The following is a 13,671-nucleotide window of genomic DNA, read 5'->3' on the forward strand; positions in this document are numbered from 1 at the left end:
ATATATGCCCTGTCTCTATCAGATTTATTACAAGTATACAGACCTCAAGCCAACCTCTTAATGTCTTTTTGTAATATTTTTATGCCACTGATATATTATATCAATGACGACCATTTTGTTTCTCATTAAATTTCAATTGCTATAACCGACTTATATTTTGAAAATGCTATTTTTTAAATCTCCATCTTTAATGAAAATAATACAATATAAAATATCACGGACTGAAGTCTGTACTCCTGCTAACACTGTTAAACAGATTTAATTCATATCATAGATACCAAAATGCTGATACTGTGTTACCTGTCTTATCAGAAACACCGGGGAACCAGAAAATAATGTCGGATTAAGCAGGGTGTCGGAATACTTAGTTTTTTTCTGAAAGGATATGCATATTTTGGGACCATGAAAATGTGTCGGTTAAATCAGGATGTTGGAATACTCAGGTGTCGGATAAGGCAGGTAACACTGTAATTTGGAACGCAACACATGTGTAAATCCTCCTCAATTAAAAGCGGGTGGACGGTAAAATCAAATACGAAGTTGAAAACCCTAAAATCCAGACGATTGTACCAAATAAGGTCAATCAAGGCAATCTAAAAACTAGAATCTATAATCAGAACAAGGATCCTTTTTCACTTTTATTTTGTGCATGCTGTATTTGATCCTGACTTATTGATGCTAGTTGATAATTGTGGATCAACATACTATCAGTAGTGAAAAAATGGCGTTGTTTGCATGCTTGTCGGCTTTGCATATGCTGATGCCAGTGACAACTTGATTGGTTGTAATTTGTATCAGTCGTGTTTCTTTATATTTTAACGCTAATTACAGTATGAAGGTTTTCTCTTATGACGTACACGTAATTTATAATTAAATAGTTATCAAAGGTACCAGGATTATAATTTAGTACGCCAGACGCGCGTTTCGTCTATATAAAACTCATCAGTGACGCTCATATCAAAATATTTATAAAGCCAAACAATTACAAAGTTGAAGAGCATTGAGGATCCAAAATTCCAAATACGGCTAAGGAAATCTATGCCTGGAATAAGAAAATCCTTAGTTTTTCGAAAAATTTAAACTTTTGTTAACAGGCAATTTATAAAAAAATGACCACATTATTGATATTCATGTCAACACCGAAGTGTTGACTACTGGGCTGGTGATACCCTCGGGGGCGAAACGTCCACCAGCAGTGGCATCGACCCAGTGGTGTAAATAGTTATCAAAGGTACCAGGATTATAATAGACTCCCTATGCAACAATAACTGAAGAAAATTGATCTTGTAGCTTCGTTATTTCTTATATTAAAAATGTGGAGTCTGGGTTTAATATGTCAATAGGAAAAGGATCTGCAATTTAATAAATTGTTTTATTCAAATAAAAAATCAACTTTTTTTTTTGAACATGAAAATAAAAACGAATTATAAATGTAAGTTATTGATTTTACTACTTTAAATAGCACATAATTTGGAGGGTGTTTTAGCAGCTAGTGTCATTGAATGGGAATGCTTTATTGGCATTTAAGTAATACAAGAGTTGGAGAAACCTATCTGACTACAAACTATTCTTATTTTACGTTACCTAAATAAAACTAGAGCTTATACAACACCAGTGTATTTTGTTAGTAACAATAACAATTAAAGCGTAGCATAGCAATTAGAATAAAAGCACAGCATAACAAAAGTAAAGATATAAGAAAAAACGAACACTAGAAGTTAACCTCTGACTAATTATTATCAAAACAATATGCAAAAGCTCGTTAGTTGTTAGTTTGTAAAAACTATAGTGTTAATGTCTGTAGGTAAAAACTATTGTGTTAATGTCAAATATTTATCGCGCCTATGTCGCGATGTCATGCACTTACGTAGTTGGTCTCTTTGACATTTTACGTTTTCTGAAAAGTATATTTATTAAACTTATGTGTTAAATTAATGTTTTTTTTTTAACAAAAGCACATGATATTTTGGTGCTCATTGTCTGATAGATTCTGAGGCTTGTATTGAGATTAAGCGTATTCATGTTAATGTATATGATATAACTGTTTTCTGTTAAATTTGTCATTGCTAATAAAATTTGGTACTATCTGTATTATATTGTTGTAGTTTTATTGACAAGAATACGTTTACATCCAACATACTAGCTTTAAACACAAATAAAACTATATGTATATAACATACAAAGCTAAATAAATTGGAAACATATAAGAAATCAATAGCACACATATATTTACTTCTAAAATACAACATTAAGCAGTTCATATGGATTTGTTTTAAACCCTTTTTTAGGGACAATTAATGTCCACGTTTACCAGTATATATTTCAATGTCACATTCTTTTTGCTTTAAGTTCGATTCTAAAAAACTTCGGATTTTCGTTTATGCAAAGAGTACAAAAGGCGATGTTGTTTAATCAAAATGCAATAGAGTTTAATAAGAAATTCTGCATTTAGCTTAAAACGGGTGTATCAAAAACTGTTACGCTTTATTAAATACAATATAGTTACGATAAGTAATCACTATGTTTTTTTTAACTAATTGTTGCAAGATCACAACGAACTGCCAGTTTTCTGTAAATACTATAAAGTGCACTTGAACAATTTTATATTAGTTTTTATGTGAATTTTTCAACACAGTAAGAGAACGATTACTCTAACAGAAGGCTTAATCTTATTTAAATTCTGTATCCGGAACCCATTGACAAATGTCGATGTGATAATGTCTATACTTCTAGATGATCAGAACCATTCATATCAAAACTTATATTATCTATCATAACGTTATGACATGGAAGTATTTCATTGCAGTATTAGTTCAATGTTATAAACTGAAACTTACTGCACCACTCGATCAGCAGCTTCATCCATGTCATAGTCTGTATCGTCATATTGTTCACTGATACTTCCACCATAGGGTGATGGTCTCATACTCTCTCGTCTCGCACCTTTTGGAGTACCTTTAAGTGGAGAAGTAGATAGTTGACAAAAAAAACTTAAGATAACAATATGCATATTTATTGTTTTGTTTTCTTTCAAGAATTATAATTTGAAACCAGACCGCATCTTCGTATATGCTAATTATCCATGTAGCCTGCAACATTTTGCAGATAGAATAAAGACTAGTTGGCTCGGTTTAAAATAATTTGTGCGAAAAAGTTACCTTGTAAACTAGTACGTAAAAGATCTAACTCAACGTGTCGGTCTAGTACAAAGCAATGTTAATTTCTAACACTTTAAGATGTTTTCGTACTGGCTATGCATTTAATCTGCCTTTTAGATTTAAATGGATATTTGTAAAAGTCTTGAGTCTGTGGTAGTTTTCAATCTCACTCGAACTTCAAAGCATGCAGCTGTTACTTAGGTTCAGGAGTTAAATGCACATAATTTATAAACTGTTGTCCCATAATAGTCTGACTCTGTTAGGAATATTTAAACTTTATCAATGGAATATCTGCAATAAATCAATGATCTCAGGTTTGTTACTTTTATATCTTTTGTTGTAAACATGTATGTTTTTTTTTTATCTTGTTTTTATCTTAAATATGATAAAAAAGGCTAATTCATTATATGATTATTGATATTACCTATCTTTTCCTCCCAAGGTGGCGTAGTAACACTCTCTCTGTGGTAATGGTTTGGAACGGACATGGAATCTAATCTTGACATACGACGTTTTCGTAAAGTAAGGCTAGCTCGTCTGGCCATTCTAGCTAACATATTGTGTTCATTTGATGCGTCATGAATATGTATATTCCATGTTGCATCTGATTTAAACAAAGGATCCGCAGCATAACACCTCCATACACACTGAAAAGCAAGTTTCTATACTTAAATAAACCTAAACTCAATGCATGTAGTTGGCTTTCTATGGGACTAATAATGTTTTTTTTTAATAATTATGTTGACGTTAACGCACTTCGAACGTCTTAAATTAAAGGTCCGATAGCTTTGGTAAGTGTTTTACATACCATTATGTCAATTTCGTTAGTTCCCGGAACTGTTTAAAAAAATGTTAAATACAAAAGAATTATTCCGCTTTGAATAGTTAGTTTAGTTCATTACTATGTTTATTCGATTCTTCCATTTGCAATGTTTTACTTTATTAAATACACGTAAACAGAGATTTAATGGGATTGTAATATTTTAAGCCCATCTCTGCTTTGTTAAGCCTATGATTTCAAATCAAAACATCTTTTCAACGTAGATAGCTGTATTTCACAAGCGATTTTCAACGAATGTCATTCAAGAATAAATTAATATATAACAAAACGAATTGCATCAGATTTTAATAGGCGGAGAGGTACTGCTTTTATTTGAGAATTTTCTTTTATGAAGCAAAAAAGTGATATCAGAATAATGTTTTAAATTGCAAATTTGCTAACCATAGACGACAACTTACAGAAAAAGGAAGAATTTAATATTGTCAAAAAGACGATATATATCGTTATAGAGCCACACTTTGCGTTTTATGTATTGCACGTTGTTGCCATTCATGTCATATTTAGTACTGACACACTCAAATATGAAATAAAATATCATAAATTCTTTATGTCCTAAACGCTTTTCAGCATTTGTCTCCAACTGAAACGTTTAAAACTAATCATTTGAAAGCCAATACGGGTACATACGCAGCAAGGTCGAAAATACTTTATAAAAAGGCATCAGAACAGAATACTCATATTCATGAACGGTTAACTTTGCTGTTGCTGGAACCTTAGATTTTATAAATGTCTTAATTCATAAAGGAGATTTTAAAAACAGATATATGGTTTTAATCATGACAGTACAGTACCGAAGCATTCATTGAGTAAAATACATGGATGGGCCTGTCATATAAGTGAGAGGTTAAGTGCTATAAAACCAGGTTCAATCCACCATTTTCTACATTTGAAAATGCCTGTACCAAGTCAGGAATATGACAGTTGTTGTCCATTCGTTTGAAGTGTTATATCATTTGATTATGCCATTTGATTTTGATTCGTTTTGAATTTTCCTCGGAGTTCAGGACTTCAGTATTTTTGTAATTTTACTTTTTACATACATTCAAAAAGGCGAAGTCCATATAACCTGAAAATGAACCAACGACAACCAATGAACTGATTGGTAGGATCACATAAACATGGATAAAGAATGTGGTGGAGTTTAAAATGTTTTTGAAAGGTCAACTATCTATCTTAATCTGGTAATTTGATACCAAATTGGTTTGGCAATAAAACACTACAAACCACACAAGTTCTGATTGGCGAATTATTGTATACTGTTTGCGTAATGCAATAAATTACAGACCTAAATTAGTAAAATGTCCAAATGATCTTTTCAATATATCCTGAAGCAACGTATACAAAGCGTATGTTTGGTTAATTGTTTGCCATATTTAGTAAATTGATGATTCAAATTAATAAAAGGTCAATGATATCTTGTCTTTTTATCATGAAACAACATACTAGTGTATAAAAATAGTCATTATTTTTGAATTACACACTTTCATAAAAAAAAATCATATTTTATATACAATTACCAGCCATTGATAAAGGCCAACACGTCTTTACTGATGAGTCTTATGTAGACGAAACGCGCGTCTGTCGTACTAAATTTTAATCCTGGTATCTTTGATTACTATTCAATCAACACAGTATTTTCAAAGTGCATCAATTTTTGGAATAGTAGTGAATGACTACACATAAGTTCAGTCTATAACGATTCTGAAAAGGAGTTGGTTAACTGATAACTGAGAAGGCTTTTCGATGGCCATTGCTAATTCGTTGTTCGATAAAGTGTCCGGATATCTAAAAGATGGGCGAAAGATACCAGAGGGACACTTAAACTTATAGATCGAAAATAAACTGACAACGCCATGGCCGATAAAGAAAAAGACAGACAAACAATAGTACACAAGACTACATACAACGTATTGATGTTTGTTTGTTTTTCTAGAATGGCAAGAGGTATAAGTGGAGGGTTAAGATTTCACTAAACATATTATCCCCGCCGCATTTTAATCCTGTCCCAAGTTATGAGACTCTGGCCTTTGTTTGTCTCATATGATTTTAAATTTTAGTTCAATTATATGTTTTGGGGTTTAATTTGACGTCTATTTTCATTTAACTAGTACATATTTTTGTTAAGGGGCCAGATGAAGCCCGCACAGGTGTGAGATTTTCCCTCTGTGTTAAATACCCATTGGTATCCTCTGATTGTTTTTTGCTCTTTGGAAAGGTTGTTGTCGCTTTCACACATTCTCGTTTCATTTCTAAATTTGATGATATCTCCTTAATATAGATTGTATATCAACTCAGTTTCGCAGATTTTCCCTTTATCACTTTTCACCCGACTTGGCGCCGATTTAATTTTTGCTATTTTGAAAATTTCTTGATTTCGGTGATTTAAGGAGAGACACAGGTATAAGACCGCCATGATTCAGAATGTGAACCTTGTTATTCTTTATAATAATAAACTCGTATGGTTCCCGATGTATGATTTCTCGTGCTAGCCTAATATATTTTCTTTGTCTGCTATCTCACGTTTTGTTTTCGAAGGGTTTACGCGTTTGAACAATACATATTTTTACGATGTCATATAAGTTGAGATAATATCATAGAGTTCTTTTCCTCTTACAATTACAAGCCAGAATTTTATACATGCTAAATTGGCATCTGGTTAGATCGAACATGGCATTTAGCGTTTCTTTAACAATGAATTTAACAGAAAAAAAAATGATACGTGCGTTGTTGTGAGAGTAAACAACATTTACTATTAAATATCAAAGTAAAAAGTCGGTTAACGAAGAATATTAGATATTGTAGAAAAAGTCGGTTACCCCATATATACGATATATAAAAGAAAATCGGTAAAAAAATATTTCATAAAACAGTCAACTGAACAAATCATTAAACACCTACTGGAAAAATACATAATGTTTTATCGCAAAATAAATCCAGAATCAATCAGAACTTATTGTCATAGCAAGTCTAAATACCACATCTTGTGTAAATTTAATTAATACTTTTTGACTTACAAGAAAAATTTCAAATTTGAAACATGATTCCAAGACAAATTGTGACAAAAGATGTTGTGGTATGTTAAGTTATGAAAATTTGCTTAGTGTTTTATTTTAATATTACAAAAAAAAAAACATTAAAGGAAGGTTACGCTATACAAATTGGAACAAATACCAGGCCGTTGATTTTTTCCTAAAATTTAGATCACAGAAACATCTTGTGTTTTAATTATTCGCCTAAAATAAATTTTGATGAACACTTAAAAACATTTTCTTATGACAACACTTTTGTTTAGAAATTTTGATAATTGCCAAACAAGATTTTTATTATAATTTTCTTTTCATGTGACAAGTTTGTTTACCTTTTAAAAGTATTTGGTATAGTATTTGTTCTTCAGCCGCCTTACGGAACAAATACTTGATGACATGTTTATTAGTCGAGAAAAGGATTTACCTCCACGCTATAAGCTGATGTCCCAAACACCATGAATTTAATCAAAGTTTGTTTTGTTATCAGGGAATCATATGGGCTTAGAATTGAAAGATATTGGAAATCTTAGACATTGGTGTGAACAGTCCCATATTCAATATTCCAAATATTCTTTGGTGTGAACAGGGAATGACTCTTAAAGGTTTTAAAAAGACCTTTGAACTAAGATAAAGCCCTTTTCTTCTAGAAAACAACAAATGAACAAATCAAACACCTTTTAAAACATACACTACAACTCTGCCTCTGAATATAACATTGCGGATACTAACCCGTATGATTAATCTACTAGTGATATCTCTTCATGTTTAATTAAACAATATGTTCTCGCTTATTACAGTGGTCGGGATTATCAGGTCATTCGCCTGAATTATTGACTTATCTAAGGGTTCTATTCCCCCAAGACTTCCCCTTAAATCCGAACTTTATAATGGTGACATTATCCTTCTATTACAAAAGCTAGGAGTAGCGGACGCAGTATCCATTTTTAAGCGATGTTTAAATTATGTCTAGTCATACCTGTATTAAAGTAGCTGCAGCTGGAATTTGTCGATTAAAATGTTTTTGTCTTTGTTTTTGTTGAACTTTTAAGGCAAATCCTGAACCTAGAATACCCTGAAAATAAAAAAAAACATCTTTAAGATACTTCAGGAAAGCCTAAAAATCACTTGTTTCCAAATAAGAAACTTGGTTCAAAAAAACTTTTGCTGGTGTTAATATTTTGAAGATCGTGAAAGGCATCTTTCGTTTGCCTCTGTTCGCATGAGAGTCTATGTACGTTAATGATTATTATTTTCTTCCCCACGGGAACGAGTATTTTTATTTAAATTTTGTGTAACCTAAAATTGAAACAATGTATATAACCTAGTGAATATCATGAACAGTGGCCACCAAAAACGTCAATTTAAATATTGAAAGGTTTACGGGATTGGTAATCCTTTTATCATTTAAAAAAAAAGAACCTGTTAAATTCTTAGGAAAAGTCCTCATCGCATCTTATTATAGTTCTATACATAATTAAACAATCACACGACGACGAGATATTCATCATGCTCATGGCATCATGTTTATACTGTGTTAATATAATCTGTATTATATATTTTGTGAGTACCCGCTTTCCACTCCGTGAATCATTTATACAAATGACTTCGTTTCCTTACATATAAAATCGTATGATAATTGAGCGTGGAAAATTCTGTGTTGTAAAGAACACCAATAAAAATTTAAAATGCCTTTTATGAAAAAGAGAAGAAGATACCAACTGACCGAGAGACAATCGTCAAACAAAAAAGGGCAGAAACACAACAGCCAAAAGAAAATGCCGAACATAGTCATATAAGTTTACGAAAACTGCAAATTAAACGTATTGACCAACACAACCCAAACATATAACAGAAGTTTATGCAAGTTAGATCTCTAAACTGGCGGTGCAAAATAAAAAACATTCCAATGTATTAATAAAAAGATATACATGTTTGCAATTTAATCAATATAGTGTCATTTTATTTTAAACTTATGCGTTAGAATAACACGTTGGTATCTTTCGCCTCTAGTTCCCGATGAAGGTAAATCCAGAAAAGCGCCTCGGACGCAATAAATTCGTAAGGGTTTGTTTTCCATTTTTATTAGTAATCATCCCTACTTCAATGAAATATTAAAGTTGGATAACTTCTATCCCATTTTGTCTTTGGTGTAAAATTGTCTAATTGACGATTATACTATATTATTCATTTAATCTTATTTTTTCATCATACTTTTGGAAGGCTGATATTATCAAATTGTATGGAACACTTATTTTTATTTATAATGATTAATCATAACTCTTGTACGTATTGAATGTTACTGATAGGAGTTTTTGTTTTAATAATGTTTATGTTGTGACGAGCTCGTCACGCTCTGCTAAAGTCATTTGAAGGCTATATTTGAATAGGTATTATATTTTGACAATTTTTGAAAGTCAGAGTTATTTAAAGCCTGACATATAAAGTAAAAAAAAACCCTGCGCTAATGTAACCATTGACAAAACAGTTATCATGCATGAATAATAATATGCATATCACATCTATGTTTATGATCAAAAACTCTTTTGCGGGACTGAAATTTTACCTTTTTGCAGGCAAATCAATCTGATGGAAAATAGATCTAAACGTTAGCGGTTTTCAAAATGATGTTAATTTACAACGACACATTAGAAATAAACAACGTCTACGGTTTTTTGGTTTTTGGTTTTTGTCTTTTTATTATTTGTTGCAATTATGTCTGGTGATATTCAAGCTTTAATTTCAATTTTGGATCGAGGGGAAAGCGAAATTAAAGTTAACCTCTGCTGCAATAATACATAAACAGACTTTATGCTTTTGTCAGGTTCATATCTAATACAAAAACAGACTAAATGCCTTTGGCAACTTCGATTCTAATTTAGTAGTTTACAAAATGTTAAACTAAATAAGATTTCGAGTTATATCAGATTTGTTGAGGAAGTTACCCATTAACGCACGGTCTTTACCGGAATTGACTGACAAACCTCCTATAATTATCGGTTTAATACATTTCAGTGCGTTCACGATAACATCACTGCAGAAATAGAATAGTAGTTGTAACAGTAGTAATGTCTAATGTGATTTTGAATAAAGTAATCATATCGTACTCCCTACGCTATCTTTCTTTCTAAAGTACAGTATAATAATATCTAGCGAGAACTATGTATAAAATTGAATTAAGCGTATCATCAAGACACGAAAACCGATTATCAACACTGCATCATAGTTGTCATTTTGATTTCTTCTTGATCATTTCATTTTCTATCTTTGCGTCATACAGTATAGAACTATATATTGTAAAGACCACTTATTTCATTTGACGTACAAACGCACTGAAAAGTGATATTTATATAGTTCTGTATAAGGAAAGACTAATGACTTCAAAATCTGATGAAAAGAAATCAAGTTCTTGTCCTGATTGTGTTTGAGAACTTGAAAATTCTAAATATTAAAGAATTACAGAGCAATTGGAATTTTTGTGTGTATTAGGAGACCTATGATCAATCGACATTCCGATTATTCATAACATTTCAAAATATGAGTTAAACCTCTCTTTCTTATCCTAGATAAAACATACTACGGAGGGAAGTGTAACATCAATTTGATGGCTCAAGAAAGTAAAGACCCGGTAATAAAATGTTTTCGATGATATCACAATCTTGATTATGAGGATGTGATTGTGGTTACCACAATTGGAACACATCTGTAGTCATATACGACAGATACAATAACGTTTTAAAAGTCTTGGTTTGATTTATTCTTGGGATATCTTCGCTTTCTAAAGTAAGATGTAAAGAGTTTGGTGTGATCCATCATTCTGAATTGCATTAAGCTAACGACTTCATGCATACAATTCAAATAAAGACACGCTACAACGTACTTGCATATACAAAGTAAGCTCTTAAATTTATGCATATGTACCAAACTCTTTGGTCGGGTTATTGTCTCTTTGACGTATTCATTATTTCAATTTTCAATTTTAAATAACAGAAATTTGAAAAAATTTATCTTTTCGGAATCATTATTCGTATAAAACGTTGTATTTTTCAGATATCGTCCAACACATCTTATAAAAAACCTAGAGCACCAAATAAACTCGACATACCTTACTTTAGAAATGGGCGAAACTCGTCTATTATTACTTAATACTAATATCTAAATAACTAACCGCTATTTCTATTTTCTAAATGATACACAGACAAAATCATATGCCAAAGTGGTGATAGATGAATGTCCAAATTTTCCTGAGACTGGTTCATTATTACTTAATTCTAATATCTAAATAAGTAGATATTCATAAAACCGTTTCATTTGGTTATAAGAATTTTTATTATGTGTTAATTTGACTAACACAAGGTACACAATTTCTTTTCTGAATGATACCGTGACAAAATATATGACTATAAAAAAGAAGTTGTGGTATGATTGCCAATGAGACAACTATCCACAAAAAAATGTCAGCGAAATGATAGATGAATGTCAAAATGTTCAAAGTGAAGAGGGTCATGTTGATGGACAAGGAAATGTTTGTGCAATTGCTCGATTAAGTAGATTCCCTGATATATGTTTTATAAATGTCACTTACAGATTAGACGGAAAGCCATTTTATTACTCAAAACAATGACCAAGTTCAACTCATGACAATCACTGTCAAAAAGTGTGTTTCATTTTTGTTGTTTGCAAGTTTTTTCAATGGTAATATGAAAGGGATCTCCCAATAGAAAACACAGACATGCCATGACTGCAAATAGTACAAGTAAAACTGAAAACATTGATGTAAGACTAAATGCACTCACTTGCAAGCACTCACTTGCAAGTAAAAAATAAACGATCTTCAGATAATTTCAATTCTCACACGTCCGAGTATAGACATACGAAACTTTGAAATGGAAAACGGTACTAATCATATGTACTAAAACCTAGGTTTAAACTCAGCTGCATATACATTATAACACCAATAATGATTTCTCAAGAACCATCAACAATTTATGATTAAGATAAAGCACAACAGTTAATTGTGTCGTAAGGATGCCATTTCATGAAGTATATCCTTATCTACATTTTATTTAAACTTGTCAATTATAATACTAGCTAGGAGATATAATTTAAAGGAGAGACAAACTAATTATATAGAAAAAAGGAATGAAGAACAAACACTTGAAAACCGAGTTTGATCTAAAACTGTCATTTTGATTTGAACAGCTCTTGAAAGATTTAATACTACGTCTTTCAGTCAATTTTCAGACTAATACATTGTGTTAATATAGATTTATTTCGATACTTCTCTTTCAGTCAATTAAAATATGTACACTTCATCATCAGACAGTTGTTGATAACCTGTATCTGTGTACTACAACATCATACTCAAAGTATCTAAAAAGCTACTGATCAGTACTAAATTGACAACATGCGATTATTCCTGAATTTACTGCTGTGGATTATTCAGAAAATTAACTAAAAGACTGAACATGAGTGATTTTTTTTCCATTATGAAACCTTTTCAGTTAAAAATAAGATAATAATCACTTTTTAGTTCTCATTCTCATAGTGCATTTACATGTGAAAACAAGAACAAAAAACAAGAATGAAAAACATTAAAAGTATTCAATTTAATTTTAAAAATGCTTGATATAATCATATACAAATCAAATATAACTACTTTTCTTATCCCAGGAATAGATTACCTTAGCCGTATTTGGCACAACATTTTGAAATTTTGGGTCCTCAATGCTGTTCTAATTTTTACTTGTTTGGCTTTATAACTATTTTTATCTGAGCGTCACTGATGAGCCTTATGTAGACGAAACGCGCGTCTGGCGTTTTACATTATAATACTTGTACTTTTGATAACTATTTACTTACCGCAGGCAAGGCAAAAAATGATATGGCGAAAACAGCAAAACAAGAGGCAACAATTTTACCCATCCACGTCTGTGGAACTTTATCTCCATAACCTATTGTCATCACTGTTATCTAAAAAAAAAAGTATGTCAAAAAGCATTTGAATGCAGCTCCCTTTAAGCGTTAAATTCCGCAAATAGCTTAATGGATGATGACATTTGTGCAACCTGGGATGGCACAATTCTCCCGCAATCAATTCATTAAAAAGCCATATGCAAATATTCGTCAATTATTGCAAAAAACTCACAGAATCAGAGCTTAATTAGTTAAACTAACAGTTTTATTTAACGAATGTAATCGCTATATTGATAGACTTTAGCAAATTTTAAATGCTATTTAAAAATTGAACAAAAATATTGTTCTTAAATAAAGCAAAATAACAAGTGGTGTTTAATTATGCAAGGCTTTCTCATTGTATATCTATGGTATCCATGACATGAAAGTCAGATTGTTTTTGGTATGTGGCTGAGAAACTGGGGAACGGCGAGGTTTTATCGATCCCTTTTAGTTCTGTGTCGAATACACATTTTTAAAAATATTTTTTATATAATTTACCTTATATTGTTTATATACTACAACTTGAATTAAAACACTGATAGCTATTTAAATTGTAACAAACATTTCAAACTTATTTTCATCCCTAAATGAACCCCTCCTGATCGCAGAACCAGCTTTCCATTGTGAAATTGTCGTTGCAGAAAATAAAGCTGTGTTACTAGATTTAGGACATAAACACAACAAGTTGCAG

At 31.3% G+C, this 13,671-nt stretch overlaps 1 protein-coding gene across 1 annotated transcript in view; it reads right to left on the reverse strand.

The window, feature by feature from the left end:
• Positions 1-13,671, reverse strand: part of LOC139491071 (potassium voltage-gated channel subfamily KQT member 1-like) — a 71,060-nt gene that overhangs the window by 6,138 nt on the left and 51,251 nt on the right. The window contains exons 7-11 of the mRNA XM_071278377.1: positions 12,885-12,995; positions 8,002-8,097; positions 3,583-3,805; positions 2,838-2,955; positions 1,868-1,897 (exon numbers count right to left, since the gene is read on the reverse strand). Of these exons, the coding sequence (XP_071134478.1) occupies positions 1,868-1,897; positions 2,838-2,955; positions 3,583-3,805; positions 8,002-8,097; positions 12,885-12,995 (578 nt within the window). The remainder of the gene's footprint in view (positions 1-1,867; positions 1,898-2,837; positions 2,956-3,582; positions 3,806-8,001; positions 8,098-12,884; positions 12,996-13,671) is intronic.

This window comes from Mytilus edulis, chromosome 10 (assembly GCF_963676685.1).
Source record: "Mytilus edulis chromosome 10, xbMytEdul2.2, whole genome shotgun sequence".
Classification (NCBI taxonomy): Eukaryota; Metazoa; Mollusca; class Bivalvia; order Mytilida; family Mytilidae; genus Mytilus; species Mytilus edulis.